Source organism: Nasonia vitripennis (genome assembly GCF_009193385.2).
Source record: "Nasonia vitripennis strain AsymCx chromosome 1 unlocalized genomic scaffold, Nvit_psr_1.1 chr1_random0006, whole genome shotgun sequence".
Taxonomy (NCBI): domain Eukaryota; kingdom Metazoa; phylum Arthropoda; class Insecta; order Hymenoptera; family Pteromalidae; genus Nasonia; species Nasonia vitripennis.
Window position 1 is genome coordinate 1,414,596 of NW_022279593.1, and position 17,759 is coordinate 1,432,354.

The 17,759-nt window shown below is 35.0% G+C and overlaps 1 protein-coding gene across 7 annotated transcripts in view; it reads right to left on the reverse strand.

The window, feature by feature from the left end:
- Positions 1-17,759, reverse strand: part of LOC100116974 (neurabin-1) — a 554,139-nt gene that overhangs the window by 39,329 nt on the left and 497,051 nt on the right. For 5 of the 7 annotated variants that reach the window (XM_031932231.2, XM_031932215.2, XM_031932199.2 and 2 more), the window contains 2 exons: positions 10,122-10,240; positions 9,434-10,054 (listed from right to left, as the gene is read on the reverse strand). The exons of the other annotated variants lie outside the window; for them this stretch is intronic. In XM_031932231.2, the coding sequence (XP_031788091.1) occupies positions 9,803-10,054; positions 10,122-10,240 (371 nt within the window). In that variant the 3' untranslated portion in view covers positions 9,434-9,802. Of the gene's footprint in view, positions 1-9,433; positions 10,055-10,121; positions 10,241-17,759 lie in introns of those variants that run through there. 7 annotated transcript variants of the gene reach the window in all.

Genomic DNA, 17,759 nt, shown 5'->3' on the forward strand with positions numbered 1-17,759 from the left:
TATATATATATATATATATATATATATATATATACATTTAATATTTACATATGTAACGAGTTGAGCACCGCGGCTAACTTGTAGCGGTATGAGTACCACTGCGCCGCGACGAAACAGCGTAGACTCGCGCGCGCGATGAAAAACACGTGCAAAATCGGCAATAGGCGAGAGAGAGAAAGAGAGAGAGAGGGCTAATCCCTCAGGTGCGCACTCAGATAGCTCTCGGCTTCTAAAACGTAAGCACGCAACTTTGCTCGAGTGATACAAATGCCGTGTGCTGTGCTGTGTCCAGCAATTTGAAGTGCGTGAGTATGTGTCAGTGCGGAATGCTGACCACCCTCTCGCAGTACAACTGCATTGAGCGAGCCCAGGGTCAGCCGTTTCCAGGAACGAGAGAGATAAGGTTTCTGTGACGCACAGTGAATGTGATCGCGTGAGTGTGAGTGAGCATCATCCACGTGAGGATGATTCGGCGCGCGCGACCTTCTCGCGATCGACGCGTATACGGATGCAAATATTCCGGCGTCGCGGCGAGTTGCAAAGTTATTTACGACTCGCATACTATTTTTCATTTTTGTAAATTCACGTTTATTCGCGCTTATTGAATATAACCTAGTCTTTCTATTTTACGTGCTTTTTACATTATTTCTTGACCTCGTCCGTTTGATTCCGATCCTAGTTCCTTCCTGCGATTACCGCCGCCTCTGCGGGCGTTACGTAATTTATTTAACGCAGTTGAGCAGCCGTACACTCACCAGGCGGGCGTAGACCCTGCAACACAAAGCAACTGTGATAGCTGCATGCAACGAGGGTATATCGCGGGCGTTGAGGAGTTCTCCGTCGCAAGCGCAACGAGGGAGCGCGATTCGATTGTTTAACGCTTTATTCCTCGCAAAATCCATACCCCGTTACACATACTACTTAAAATCTTGAATTGGTAAACTTTGTATTATACTCTTGCGTCCACTAAACACTTATATATGTATAGATATGTATAACATACATATACTGTAACGTTGTGGCCTTCCTAGCGCGAAATCGGATAAGTGTGTCCCACCGAGTTTAGGGACCGACGCGCAAGGCTACCACGTTAACAAGAGGATCGTCGGGTGACGACCAGGAACTCGCCTCGGCTGCTCAGCATCTCCGTCTTGATGGGCCGCGGAGAGTGGCGGAGTCCTTCTGTGCTCGGCTTATTTATGAATGGAAGCAAGGGTTTTAGCATGCACAATAATGACACTTTAATAAATTATGCTAAGAGAACCTTCGGGCTTCATCTGTCCTCAGAACGTTTATTCACTCGAAATAACACTACGTACAATCGTGTGTGCGTGTGTTGTGCGTCGAGGCGACCATCGAGATCGGCCGGCGCACTATGTGCGACAATCGGGCTTTGCCCTTGGCCCTACGCTAAGCTATATACTCGCTCGTGCTTTTCTGCACGTGGTGTTCCATGCGCCAAATTAACCGAGAGAGAGATAGATGGGCTATTCGCCGACACAGGATAGACTCACGGATTTGCCGATGGACTGAACTCCTCCTCGTGGCGTTGGCGGGAGCTGCAGGCACTGGGTTGCCTTAGCCTAGGCACGATGTCATGGTCCTCGGCCTGACGGTCCGGTCTGGAGTCGCGCCCTTAGAGATGAGCGGCTCCGACGGCTGACCGGCTTTCGTGGCTCCTGACCACGTGTGGTCGCTACCAGAGTTGGGAGTCGAGAGAGCGAGTCGCGCTTCTCTCTGCTGATCGATAGTCCTTCTTCGATCGATTCGGGGCCCTTCGGATTGCTTCGTGCGAATCCGGCTCTGCTATCTCGTTCTCTCTTGTTGCGTGTTTATTAGTCAGCATCGGCTATTGTCACGCTTCTTTCCTTTTTCCCCCCTCTCTCTCTCCTATTCTACTTCTATGCTTCGCGCGCGGCTCCTGCCGCCTTGATAGTCGTCGCAATGCGTGTTTGTATGTGTGTGTGTGTGTGTGTGCGCGCTTCGCGCGCGTGTATGTGCTTCGCTTATGTCGAGCTGTTGTGAGGGCATATGCACTGTCACAATACAACTATCGCATAGAAACACAAAGTCTAAAATGATTAAACATTAATCTTGCTTGCATTGCATTGATTATAACACTGTGCCTCATAATTATAAAAAATACAAATGAAAATCATTAACTCAATGATATATGATTACTGCATCACTTCTTCAGAATCGACTTCTCAAACAGATATCGAACAAGGTACTTTTACTAAATTATAATTTATGCATTATATACATTGATTAAATTGTAAATAGATTATACATAGCAGATTATAACAGTCATAAATAATAATCATTATTGCATTGAAAAATTAATAATAATAATAAAAATTAGAATAAGAACAATATTTTAATCACAATTTTAACCGTAAACAAATTTTTATGTAATTTTTGACTATAATGAAATATCAATGACATTATACTTTGCAATAAAATTCAACAAAATCATTTATATGCAAGATAAATAATAATTTCAATAAATTAAAAATAATATTCTTTACTAGTCAAGAGGCTGATAGAAAAATTCATCTGCTACAAACATCATAAACATTGAAGAACCTGCAACAATATATTAAATTCCACAAAGTAAATGCTTAACCCATTAAAGCCCATGCTAAGACTGGTTGAGATAGCGATAAACAAACTGTGCTATCCTTTGCATAAGTGAAAAATAAAATATACGTATTTTTTCTTATGTCATTTGCAATTGTTTATAACAAATTATTTAAACAAATTACAAAAAAATTTATAATTTTCAAAATCTGAATGCGGAAATCGAGATTTCAGTTTTTTCTAATAAAGTTATTATCGAAGGATTTGCGAAATGAAATAAACTTATCCAATTACAGTATAAGATCTCAAAATTTATCAGTAAAAAATACTGATATGATTCCACATACCATGAAAGAGAATGAAAACACTTATTTGTCAATAGTTTATTTCTACATAAAGAACAAATTGAACTCTGACAAAAAAGTGTTATATAGGTTTTCGTCTCGATTTTACCTCCAGAATCGATTCCCGCATTCAGATTTTGAAAATTATGAATTTTTTTGTAATTTGTTTAAATAATTTGTTATAAACAATTGCAAATGACATAAGAAAAAATACGTATATTTTATTTTTCACTTATGCAAAGGATAACACAGTTTGTTTGTCGTTATCTCAACCAGTCTTAGCATGGGCTTTAATGGGTTAATAAAAAAAGTTTTGAACAATAATTTTTGTTTTTAATTTATAATAAATTACTTATCCGATAATTCCATTGAAGTACTTTATTCAAGACAGGATTTGCATATATGGAACACTTGTGCAATTTAACAAATTATATACATACACGCACATATATTACTAATAATTAGAGACAAATAATAACTATCAAACAATATTATTATGTACCAACATTATATGCAATACAATTCACAATTTAAAATTGAAAAGTCAAAACAAACTAAAATCTAAAATACTAACTAAATATGGAGTGTAAACTTCAATATTAAAATTAGACAAACGATCCGAATCATAAACTATATAAATATAACTAGAATAACACTATTAGTAATCAAAGGCAACTCCACTCCTTACACGATTCGCTAGCATGACTCTATGGCTTTTACGGAAAATCTGAAAATTATTAAATTGCTAAAATACATTAGCTTATACTTTTAACGCACATAATGATACAGACCTTAGTAACAGAATTAAAAACTATTTAGATAAGAACACATCTATTCAAGAGAGAGCACATAATGGCGCTGTCGTCGTTCAACAAGTTAAAAACTATAAGCCGAAACAACGAGATATAAACTATCATAACACGACTCGTACTGCCATTCCGGCTCTGGCATAGGAGTGGCTGCTAGACAGATGGAAGTGTTCCACACTGTCGTGACGGAAGATTAGGCCCGTTACACGCAAAAATGAATAGAAACAAATAAATACTGACTCACTATGTTAATTAAGTATTATCCTGTATTGCAGTATTTATCAGTAATAGTTAAGTCTGTTTTCTTAGCTGGAATAATGCTATAGCAAAAAACGTCTCATTGATTATAATTTTCTAATCGTATCCTTAACTATGAATTTTATATGTTATTATCATTACAATCCCCAAAATCTTTTATACACAATTGTCATTAAAATTCAACATTAGTTTTTGCTGCAGCAGGTCAATAAAAGTATTCGAATGAAACTGAGTATTTTTATTTAGATTATGCACTTGACGAATATGAAAAATTAATCAGTTTTATTAGACTACGAATTTCTTCTATAAAGCATGGTCAGTATATTGAAAATACTATCCGGTAACACAACCGGTAATTAGAACGGGAAAAAAAGGCGATGTTTCCTCTTATCCTCAAGTCTTACCCCATTACAGTTTTGACAGTGCACACGCACACAGCACACACAAGCGCGTAAACGATGCTTACGCGCACACATACACTACACGACACGCGCTCTACGAGACGCATGCCGAGGCGAAAGAAGTCGCCCGCGAAGCATAACATAGGGTAAGCGAGAGAGAGATAAAGAGAGAAGGTATAGTGCGACACGAGAGCCAGAGCTATACCCGAAACGGCGCCAAGTCGCCGAGCGAATAGACAACAGCACATTTCGAAGGGCCAGGAGAGGGGAGCCGAAATACGAGGCAGCGCAACCAAGTCTGGTCACTCTTCCGATAGCTGCGATAGCAGCAAGAAGCGCCCGACGCTCTCGACGAGGCGAGCAGCGGACGGAGCGGGACTCGAATACGGCGATCCCGATCAACCAGGACGAGCATCAGCCCGATCGGCGAGAAAGGCGCAGCCGCAGGCAGAATCTCCTGGGCATGTGAGGGCGCAAAGAGACAGGGCGTAATCAACTCAACGGATTCCCGGAGCAGTGTGCGACCGACTTTGAACGACGCAGCGGACACTGACAGCGCATCGAACCCATTGTAAGTGTCGGCGCGCAGCGCACCTGTTACTCTCTCTCTCTCTCTCTCTCTCTCTCTCTCTCTCTCTCTCTCTCTCTCTCTCTCTATCTCTCTCTCTCTCTCTCTGGCTTGATCTGTGTCTAATCGACGAGCAGGATCGCCTGCAGTCATACTGGAAGACAGACGCACCTTTCATCAACGGACACGACCTTATCACGGCCACTCTCGACGTACAGATTCCACGCTACGTACCAAATACATACTCATACAGAAACTTTAAAGGAATCAGCGCTGAGAAGCTGAGAGACTTTCTTAGCGAATGTGACTGGTCATCTCTCACCACTTCATTACTTGACGACTGCATATCTTTACTTAACGCTAACCTCACTAACGCCATCAACCACCTCGCTCCATTGCGTACTGTGACACCAGGACGACAACGTCACCCGTGGTACACTGCGGCTCTTCGTGGCCTTGTATCCGAGAGCAATAGACTTTACAGGCGTTTCAGGGACTCCAGGCTCGAATCAGATCGACGCGTTTACAGATTAGCTAGAGACTATGCTCACAAACAAGTCGAGGAGGCCAGGCTGAATTATTACTATTCACGCCTGTCCACCTTGACCGATATTGCTGAGATCTAGAAAGAGTTCGAGAAACTTGGAATTTCTGCCACCAAGGCCCCCTTACCATCTAGATTTACCACAGATGAACTCAACACGCATTTCAGCGCGATCTCAAATGATCCGCTGGCTCCTGCTGTTGAGGATTATCTTGTTACCCTGGAAAGTTTTGACCTCCCGGAACATTTCGAATTCAAACCTATAACTGAATCGGACGTGTTGGCTGCGGTGTCGCACTTTGACACTCAGGCCAGGGGGAGCGACGGCATCCCACAGGTTGTCATCTCAAAAGCATTGCCGGTTCTTGCTCCCTCACTAAGTCATATTTTCAACCTGTCCCTTAGCGAACCCTGCTTCCCATCTGCCTGGAAAATGTCACTTGTGCGCGCACTCAACAAAGTCAGTTCACCAACAGCCCTGACTGATTACCGTCCGATTTCACTACTCTGCTTTCTTTCCAAGGCTCTGGAATGGTTAGTGCACAGGTAAGTCTCAGAATACCTTGAATCAAGGCTCTTACTAGATAACCTTCAAACAGGCTTCCGCACTGGTCACAGCACTCAGTCTGGCCTAATTAAGCTAACTGATGATGCCAGAGCTGGGATAAATAAAAAGAAAGTAACACTACTCCTTCTCTTTGACTTTAGCAAGGCGTTTGACACTGTGTGTCACGTCAGGCTCCTGAGGAAGCTATCCACCTTTGGCTTCTCAAAGCAAGTCATCCGCTGGTTTGCCTCCTACCTCTCTGGTAGAGAGCAGGCCGTCGTTGGTGACAATAACGAACGTTCTTCTCCTCGGCGTCTCAACATCGGCGTCCCGCAGGGGTCCGTTCTGGGTCCCCTGCTGTTCGCATTGTACATCAATGACATCGGTTTCTGCCTTGATACCGATGTTTTCCATCTCATCTACGCGGATGACTTGCAAATTTACAGTCAATGCCACCTCGAAGAGCTCGATTCTTTATCAAACAAGATGAGTGCCAATGCTGAGAGGATTACTGGTTGGGCTGCACAGAATAAGCTAAAACTTAATGTTGCTAAAACTAAAGCAATTGTCCTGGGCTCTCCCTACTACATAAACGCATTACCCTCAACAGCTAACACTTTCATTAACATAGGGGGTGCCCAGGTCAGCTTTGAATCTTCCGTGCGTAATCTGGGATTGGTGCTCGACTCTAAGCTTACGTGGAGGGAGCATATTACACAAGTGTGTAAGCGTGCTCACACGCTAATGTACAGGCTTTACTTTTTCAGAAAAAGCACCAATCTCAGGTTGCGCAAGCACTTAGTGCAGGCCCTCCTGTTTCCTCTTATAGACTATTGTTCTCTCGTATACTGTGACCTGACGCAGGAACTCGACCTAAAACTTCAGAGGCTCGTGAATACAGGAATTCGGTACATCTATGGTGTAAGAAGAGATGAGCACATCTCCCCATACAGGCGGGAGTTGCAGTGGCTAACCACTGCCGGACGCAGGAAGTATTTCACTGCTTGTTTCCTAAGAAAAATGTTTAACACAGCCGTACCATCATACGTACTGGCATACTTTGACTTCCGCGTGACACTTCGGCCTGTTAGGGGGGAGGTGATACCTCTGGATATTCCGACATTCGCGACGGAGACGCTGAGGAACTCGTTTCATATCAGTGCCTCATACCTATGGAACAACCTACCATCTCACATTCGTAACACTACGTCTGTCTCAGGTTTCAAGAGACTAGCTAAAGAGCACTTTCTTGAGCTTGAAAATACAAACACTTGAATCTCTTGTACACATTCACGCAAACGCACACACTCACACACTCTCGCTTAACCCATCTTCACATTATCATACTATCACAATACACATTTTTGCTGTACTACTATTCCTGCTGTATACAATTTATCGTACAACATATTGTACGCCAAATAAATCTAATAAATCTAAAATCTAAATCTAAATCTCTCTCTCTCTCTCACGCGAAAAGCGCGTAGCGCAAACAGCGTGATTAGACGCTGTAGTTAGATTAGCTAGCGTCACGCATAGAATCAGTGCAACTAGAAGCACATAACCTTAGTGAGCGTCTCGTGTACACAACGCACACGCGAGCATTTAATACCTGGACCGAGCGACGGCTGGAAGAAATTCTATTTGTTAACTTCGATAAATAAAAGGTTAAACCGGGCGAAACCAGCCCGAAAGATTGAATAGACATAAATTGAATGAGAATCTTTATTCCGCATGCAATCTCCTGCTTCCAACTTCCATTTCAGTCAGCCAAGCAGAAAAGGATCCCGCTACTCTCCGTGGTCCGCTAAAGTGGAGACTAAGTCAAATTGACGACTTTTGCGACACGTTAGCCCCTTGTGCGCCAATCCGAAGCTTGGCGGTTCATCCTAATAAATTGCGCGCGAGCAAGAAGCAAACATGTCACACAGTTTCATGAATTTATTAACAATATTTGAATCTCAGCATACTTTGTGTGTGTGTGTGTGTAGGTGTGCCTATGTGTGTGCATGAATGTGTGTTTATTAGCGAACCTTTAAATATCGGCGAGTGTCTGATGTGAAAAGCAAAGCGTTTCGCTTTTAGCGATGTTTTAGTTTATTTAGCCTTGTGTGTTTTGTCTCTGGATTCTAGAAATTTTTTTAAGCAATGCTAGAATTCTAGTTTTTTCTTTTGCTCTTCCCCTAAATTCTGCTTTGAAAGGTTGACCTAAGCTCTTTTCTGCGATTTTTAAGTTTTGAACTACCGTTCTAATGGCGTCTAGCAACTTATCCAATCTGATCTGCCATTTTTCTCTATTTAGCATCAGGCTCATCGTTATTGTTATCTCCCAGTAGCCTCTCTACGTTCGGGTGCAACTCGTTCATTCGGTTTTTGAACTCTGTTTGTTTGTTTTAGTTGTATGAAAATACTGGTTTCCCTTGGTTTATATTATTTTTTCTTTCTGTCTAGCAGCGGTTATTTCTTCTTTTGTTAAATAGCATAAAACTGGCAAATGATCCGACTGGATTCTAACAATTACTTTAACTTCTTTTATCAGATTATAATTTGAATTATTTTTTTACTTTTTTGGGTACCCAGTCCAGGTTTAGATTACATAGCAATACTCCTCGCAAATTTCTATTTGTTTCTTTTCATCACTATTAAGGGTATTAATTAATATAATATTATCTGAAAAAGTTGTCTGGATATTAACATAAAATTGGTTACTTTTTAAATGAAAATAAATACTAAAAAAATACTTTTGCGAATGAAATGAATGATTATTTTAGTCAAATTGGAATAGACTTAAGTAACCAAATAAATAATGAGTGCGATGATCAAATAAGACTGCCAGCAAGAAATAGCGAATCCGTATTTATACAACGAACCAATATTCGTGAAATTCGTAGAATAATAATGAAATGAAAAAAAAAGCTGGTGGGGTGGATAACATTAATGCAAGTACAATTAAGTGCATTGCTATGTTCCTGGCAGAGCCCTTGGAACATATTTTTAACATAAGTATACAGCAATCGATTTGGCCGAATGCGCTAAAACGAGCTGATATAGTACCAATTCACAAGTCTGGAGATAGTACATGTATTGCAAACTATCACTCAATATCACTGATTTCTAACATAGCTAAAATATTTGAAAAAATTATATACAACAGACTTTTCAATTTTATAATGAAGCATAATATAATATCAGAGAGACAGTTTGGTTTCGTCAGAGGCAGAGGAGCAATAGATGCACTTGATTGTCTTGCGGATATTATATACAAAAGTCTAGACAAAAGTTAACCAATAATAACGACATTTCTAGATCTAGCCAAAGCTTTTGATACTGTTGATCACAGAATATTATTGGATAAGATGGAAAGATATGGAGTAAGAGAATGTGCCTTAAAACTCTACTAATTTTCTACTTTAGAAATCATATTAATGTTTGGCCAGCCACAGGTCTATACGTTCCCACGAGGATGATTATTTTATATAACGAATTGTTTTCTAAAATACTATACGTTATTATCTAGAGTAAAATTGATTTATTTTATATTAATATTAATAATTTGATGAAGTAGTAGATCAATAAAAATTAGAACAATATAAAAAATGTCACATTTAAATATAATTTTTTATATAATACAAATAATTTTAGGAATTTCGAGTTTTAACCCAAAATTAGTTATCAAGACTTGTCATAGATTTTTTTTTAAAACATTTACGTTTCGATAAAAGGTTGTTTATACTTTTTAATTAGGGATTAATTATTTTCTTTTGGCATTTTTTTCAGCTTTTTTTCGAAGTCGTTCAATCTCTTTTTTTTCTTTACGTTCTTTTTCTAAATGAATTCGTAACTCTTTTATTTTTCTTTTAAGAAGAATTTTTTTGTCACCGTGAATATCTAGAGCTTTTAAATCTCGTGACTCTAAACGTAAAAGACTTGAACCATTAATTTCTGCTTTTACGACGCGTAGTGCAAGGTCCTCAAAACCCATTTTAACCAGCCAATCATATACCTGCAAAAAAAGTTGCATTAAAATATATTTAAAAATAAGTTTATTAGATACCTTATAAGTAACGTACATGCTCCTTGGACCAATCATTAATAGAAAGAGATGGACATAAATGATCTTTTTTAATTTCTTCATTATGGATAAGAATATTAGAAGATCTCCACACATCCTGAGAATTGAACAGCACCTCTAAAAAAAGCAAAAAATCAATTATTAACTGTTAATAATAAACTAATTAATAGAATTATTTTTAAAATGTACAATAGTAGAGTGACTAAGCTGGTAAGGTCCATCACGTTATTTTGTGGACAAGAATTTATCAGTGTTATTCTATGAATAATATAGATCGTTCCCTACTGAAAAAAATCAGATGACAATCAACTGATAATCAGCTGATAATCATGCCAAAACGTCAGCTGATTATCAGGTGATTTCGGCTCAGTACTCTCACAAAAACTCTAGCTGTGAGCTCCAAAATTTTTATTGTTTAACAATTAAAAAAAATTTGTTTAAATTAAATTATTGAAAAACAAAAATATTGGAGCTCTCAGCCAGAGTTTTCGTGTTATCATCCTGATGGTAACACCAGTACTGGCCCTCATTATGTGAAATTATAAATTTTACTTATTTTAAACAACTTATAATAAATATATTAAAGGTTACAAATTTTGAATGATTATCACCTGATTATCACCTGATTATCATCAACATTTTATCTCACATAAACGCATATTTATAACTATCAGCTTTATTAAAAATACTGAGCCTAAATCACCTGATAATCAGCTGACGTTTTGGCATGATTATCAGCTGATTATCAGCTGATTATCAGTTGATTGTCATCTGATTTTTTTCAGTAGGATTATAATTTATTTTGTTTTAAATTGTGAAATTTCTCTTTGTCTACTCATTACCAAATTTGACATGCTCGAGGCACTGGACTCGTACAGCTCTAATTCTTATGTAGCAATACGAGACAAGCTATGTATGTGCGAAACACGGGTTTACGCACGCTGCATCGAAAAAGCGTACGCTAAATCAAGCTTCGCACACGTCTTGTCAAAAAATACAGTTTGATAAATGTGCGAAAATATGATTTTAGCCTCATATGATCTTTTCGCACAAGGCTAAATTCACATTCTCGCACAAGTATCAAAATTTACTATTTTGAAATTCAAAACTAAAGCCTGCGTGCAACTCGCGATTTTGTGCACGCTGTAAGCAAAATTCTACTTTGCGCACGCTCTAAATAAGTATGTCACTTTGCACACAGAGTGTCAACAAATAATATACGATGTAGAATATTTTGATACTAGCTAAAAACTCGCTCGTTTATTTAAACATTGATTTAAGTTTTAAATATATATATTCCACAAATTTATGATAATAGAAATATGGAACAAAAACAATAATAAAATAATATGTCAATATTTAAATATAATTTTATTTTAAAATCGAAAGTAATTGCATTATAACATTAAAACATAATACTTATTATTTAAATTTATGCGATGTGATGTATTAAATATAATACTAAAGGGATATAATTTTATTGACCAACCTTGACGAGAAAAATCACGTGATTTATCACACAGTCAATTACGTGATAGATTACTGAATTCTTACGTAATAAATTACGTAACTACGTAGTGTGATTTTTGACGTGAAAATGTCAGAAATCATTCATAAAACTATTCACAAATCTCAAGTCATCCTTTTCCTCTATTATATTAAAATGTGTCTGGTAGTCTCCGGCCTTAAGTTCATTTCATCCCCAAAATTACCCCACCTTAGGGGTTGGGGTCAACCAGAAGTTTACCGGAAATAGACTGGAAGTAGACCGGAAGTCAACCAGAAGTGGACTGGAAGATGACCGGAAGTAATCGGAATAAATACGAAATGACCCGAAAGTGACCAAAAATAACCGGCAATGAACCAGAAATATACCGAAAATGAACAGGAATTAACTAGAATGATGCATATTTGCTGAAGTACTCTTAAGGAGTGAATTGGAAATAAATCAACAAATAGTTAATACAAATTTTACAAAGTTTGAAAAGTATTATTCATAAACTGTAAATAATTTTGAAGCCTTTCTTATACAGAAATAAATAAATATATATCCATATATATATATACACACATACACACACATAAATATATGCATATTTTAACGTTGACATATCAAAATATTTAAAATTATGCATAATTCTACATGTATCTAATACTAAAAATTACATCCATATAATTAATTTTTAAAAATGTACATTTAAATAAATATTTAATACAGTATACCGTTATATACACTTCAATGTTAATGTGACAGTTAAATTTGAATAATAAGTATGGGCTATATGAAAAAACAAATCAATTATTTATTGATCTATTATCAGTGTCTTTTATAATATCCCATCTATTGATCTATTGTCAATGAGGTATTATAAAATATTATACTGTTTTAATCAAATTTTGTTTTAATAAAGTTTTTTACTATTTTGATTTGATAAATATACAATGTCATTGTTATCCACATCATCAGTATTATTCTTTCAAACTGATGATTACAATTATTAGTTGTTTTATCAGCTTAACTTATTATTTTATTATCTATATTATTTTTTGATTGATTTTTAGCATTTACTTTTTCTTTGTGTTAACTTCTAAAAGAGTTAATGATTGCTGTTTATAATTAAAAATATAATATTAATTATATCAAAATATAATTTAAATTCAGCAAATTTTATTGCGTGAGTTACGTTTCTTATAATTGAAATTTGAGCAATTGTTTTAAAATAAATTTTATTTTTATAATCTTTTGATATTTGAAAAAAAGATAAATTTAATCTATCATACATTCTAATCAAATGCTCTCGCATTTTACTAATATTAAATTGAACATCGCATGGGCAAATATTAAATAAAATAGCGACTACAAATGCTATAGCAATAACACCGCAATCATAATAATTAGTCTGATACTGTACTTGTTTAAAAGATATGCGTAAATTATATTTATTTGGAAACAGTCTATCAATACAAATTTTATAATCATCATCTAGACATTTTGTGTTAATGCTATCAAAAATTCGTATTACATTATCTTTGTACCACAAACAAATCCAGTGTCTGTTTGTACTTGAATCAGAAAAAAGTATTTGAATATATTCTTTAGGTCTACCAATAGGTTGAATATTAGACAATTGAAAATTAACAGCAGATCGCATATAAAAAATCGAGTAAAATTTCAAAATGGTGTTGAATTTAAGTATATATGGTTATCATTTAATTGACTATTAGAATTAGAATAATTTCCAATTCCTTTTAAAATAAGTACATCCATATTATCATAAATGTATCATAAATTGTCGTACAACAGCAAATAATCTATTTTTCATTTTCATTTTCATCAGGTATTCCTGCACTCATTAATTGGTTTAGGTGATTTGCAGCATGAATTTTTCCACCTCTTTTTTAAACGAATGGCACATCGACAGTGACGAATTGACGTAAAATCCTATAAAATTTTAATACATAACAAAATCAGGTCAATGTTCTTGCCAGTGATAAATAACTATATGCATGGATAACTTTTTTGATAACATAAAAATGTTGTAACAACATTTATGTTGCTTACTAGATAATAATGAGACATCATATTTTTCTATTTGTTTACTAAAATTTCAGCGTCTTTATTTTCATAATAATCAGTGATTGAATAGTCAATTTAACTTAGCGGCAAAAATTTAGAAAAATTAAAATTATATAGACTCACCATGATAACTCTTGCCCAAGCAAATTCAGCATATACGCACGAAACCGTCCTCTAGATGCATAGTATCTCCAATACGCTGAAATAAATAGAAGCTGGCTTAAACACAAAGCAACAAGCTCGTTTTCCACTCAAAAGAATTAACAAAATATTATGTAAAATGAAAGACTTATCTGATAACAGCAACAGGTTTACACTGGGAGATAGGGCTCTCACTATTTATACTTTTGCAGTTTACTAAAAAAAACAAAAACACTTGAGAAGTTGCCAGCAGTGTAGAAAATATCACAATGAACTTTTGGACTACGGGTACGAACAACAATTACCGCGCTTTGTTGTCAATAACTTAGTTGCGAATATGCAACGCGATGCGGGTAATAGGTTAGACAACTTCTCAAGTGTTTTTGTTTTTTTTAGTAAACTGCAAAAGTATAAATAGTGAGAGCCCTATCTCCCAGTGTAACCCTGTTGATGTTATCAGATAAGTCTTTCATTTTACATAATATTTTGTTAATTCTTCTGAGTGGCTAAAGAGCTTGCTGCTATGTGTTTAAACCAGCTTCTATTTATTTCAGCTTATTGGAGATACTATGCATCTAGAGGACGGTTTCGTGCGTATATGCTGAATTTGCTTGGGCAAGAGTTATCATGGTGAGTTTGATCATTTATTTACTTAATATCCCAAAAAACTACACTAGTTTCTAATATTCATTCGCAATGTGTTTCATTTGTTATATTTTTATTTACACCACAAACGCAAAATGTCATATGAAAATTGCCCTTATATTGTTGAGTAAAGTTAACAAATTTTTATACTGTTTCATTACGTGTTGAGATTAGTGAATAATTCTGCGTTGATTCTCGTGTGATATTAGTACAATAATTTCTTTGAATTTACTGATTACTCAGTGCACCAAATCCGTTACTTTATAAATTTATTTTAAAAATCAGAAATATTTCAAATTCAATAAAGCTTTAATTGGAAATTGACGTTGGAAATGTATGCTAAGCACAAAATAAATTATATTTATCTTCTATTACAAAAAACAGGCGATCTTTATGTGTCATTTATAACCAGTGACGTGATTCTATAAAAATAATCACATGTCAGTGTAAGGTCTGTTCAAAGGTAATATACTGAATATTTGATATTATGGTTTAATATGCACTATAGTGAATTATGCATCTAATTTTTACACAAATGTAGAAATTGTTTTATTGTTTTATTTTTTATTGTTTTTATTATTATTATTTTTTTATTGAAATTGTTTTTTACACATTGTGTAGAAACAGTCTACCATAACAGTTTTTACTCAACTGGTTTGTTTCGCACTTACGCAGTGGACCCTATGGCTGTGGTGGCTCAAAAAACCATATGCGTACTAATATGTGAAAGATAAACCTATTTGTTAAAATAACAACCACTTGATTTATTATTTAGTTTTCAAACAACCTTACATATAAATATTCAGCTCTATAGCTCTGATAGTTTTTGAGAAACACCGAAAACAAATTGTAAAACAAGTACACGGAATTGATCAAGAATATTGTTTCTGAAGTTACTCGAAAACTATCACAGTTGGTGGACTGTGACTTTTCGTGTAGGCTTGTTTCAACTCAATAAAACAAGAAATCAAGTGTTTTTTATCTTAACTAATGAATATATGGTTTTCATATCTGTACTCATGTGATTTTTCAAGCCGCCACAGCCATAGAGTCCACTGCAAAAGTGTGAACCAAAGCAGTTGAGTAAAAATTGTTATAGTAGCACGGTTCTACACAATTTGTAAAATATTTGTATTAAAATTAGATGCATAGTTCATTATAAGTAAATTTTTGGTTAATAAAAACTTTCGAAATGTATATTTAGTAAATACGTAGAACAAATTTTTTCAGCTGCAGAACTTAGTTAATTCACGCACGTGGTCAGATGCGATTTTGTCATGAGATTTCACCTGAGATTTATCAATAGGGACGTTGAAAGAAAATGTAAAATGTCTAATACTAATGCTATTAAAGAAATCACAAGTATTAATGATGAAATATTATCAGTGGAAAGTAGTCAAATTTATAGGATTGCAATTTTTATACAAATACGAAAGAAAATGTATATAATAGCGACCTCAAACTTGTTTTTTTATTAATTATTTATTGAATCACCAACGCTTTTAAATGTACAGTATGTTATAAATAAATATTTTGTACAAAGGTATTTACAATTAAGAAGAAAAGTATTGTAAAATAAATCTGTATATGTGCAAATCCAGAAAAAGCCGGACATTTTAGGGGGTCTGAGTGAACAAATTTGAAATTTGAGATCACACCTACCCGACCACATTTTTTTCGTTCTTTAGGTCATATAGAACCCGAAAAACCTTGGGTTTCCAAGATTAAAAAATACCTATTTTTTTGCGGGGCAGTTCAAATTCTCTTATGAGAATTTAACACGGGGAAAATTAACGAAAACCAGGAAAATGTCACTTTTTGTCTGGATCAAATTTCAAATTTGTTCACTCACACCCACTGAAGTGTCCGGTTTTTTCTGGATTTGCACATATAAAGTATAGAACAAAATCGTTATTTTATTATTATACTATCACAATTATATTTTATAACAATCTAATATTCATTACAATAATTTTTAAGATAATTATAATTTTTAATGATGAAAAAATAGAAAAAAAATATTATTACCCGCGTAAAAATATTATATGAGATCTCATATAATATTTTCACGCGGGTAATATTTGGATTCATATTATTTTGCGTATTTTGACACATGTTTTTTCACGTGTAATATTGTAAAATTTCTACATGCAAAATATTGCATATTCACGTGCTTTTATTACATGTCTTTTTACGTGTTTAACCCATGCTTCTTTACGTATTTTATTATATGCATAATCACGTGTTAAATTATATATCAAATCGACTTAAAATAATCATATGATTTACCATATGATTATATTTGCAATTTAATATTTGATAGAATATATGTTTATACACGTAATAAAACACGTAATAAAAAATGTGATTAGACATGTGATTAGATATGTGATTTACCATGTATATTTTTAGTAGGGTAGCTAATGAAATTCGGTTTTCAATTGATGTAAAATGCAACATAAAATTACTAAATGAAATTGACAATATCTTACGTAAAATAAATCCTTATGCATATAAAATGATGCATGAAGTTGAGGAAGAAGAATTAAAACGTGCTATAAATGCCAATGAATTACGTAGAGAAGTTGAAATGTTTATTACACGGCAAAATTATTCTAATAATAAAACCTTTGAACTTCCATCATGTAATGAAGTTGCAGTAGTTTTTGTAGGTGAGGAAGGAGATCCTCCATTTAATCATGATTTTTGTATTGATTCTAAAAATTCAAAACCTGAAATATTCCCATTATAAGTAAACATGTTGATCCTATGACATATCCTTTAATTTTTCCTTTCGGACAAGGAGGATGGCAACCTAATTATGTGAAATTAAAAATAAAACCCAAGTTACAGCGTTGCTGTATTATTCCTTTCCTATGAATGTACGGAATGAATTTAATCCGTCTTTAAATTTAGGTAAATTAACTCAACAATTTAGAGTCGATTCTTGGTGTAAAGTTGAAGGAACGAGATTATTTTATATTAGACATTAGCAAGCAAAATTAAGAACTGAAACGTATCGTGGATCAATGGATTATGTAACAAATAAAGCTCCATCAATGAATGACAATATTGGCAAAATGGTTATTTTACCATCAACATTTATTAGAAGTCCGCGTTCTTTGCAACAAAATTATATAGACGCAATGACAGTCATCCAAACATTTGGAAAACCTGATTTATTTGTTACTATGACTTGTAATCCTAAATGGATTGAAATTGTAGAAAATTTAAATGAGAATGAAAATATATTAGATAGACCTGATTTAGTAG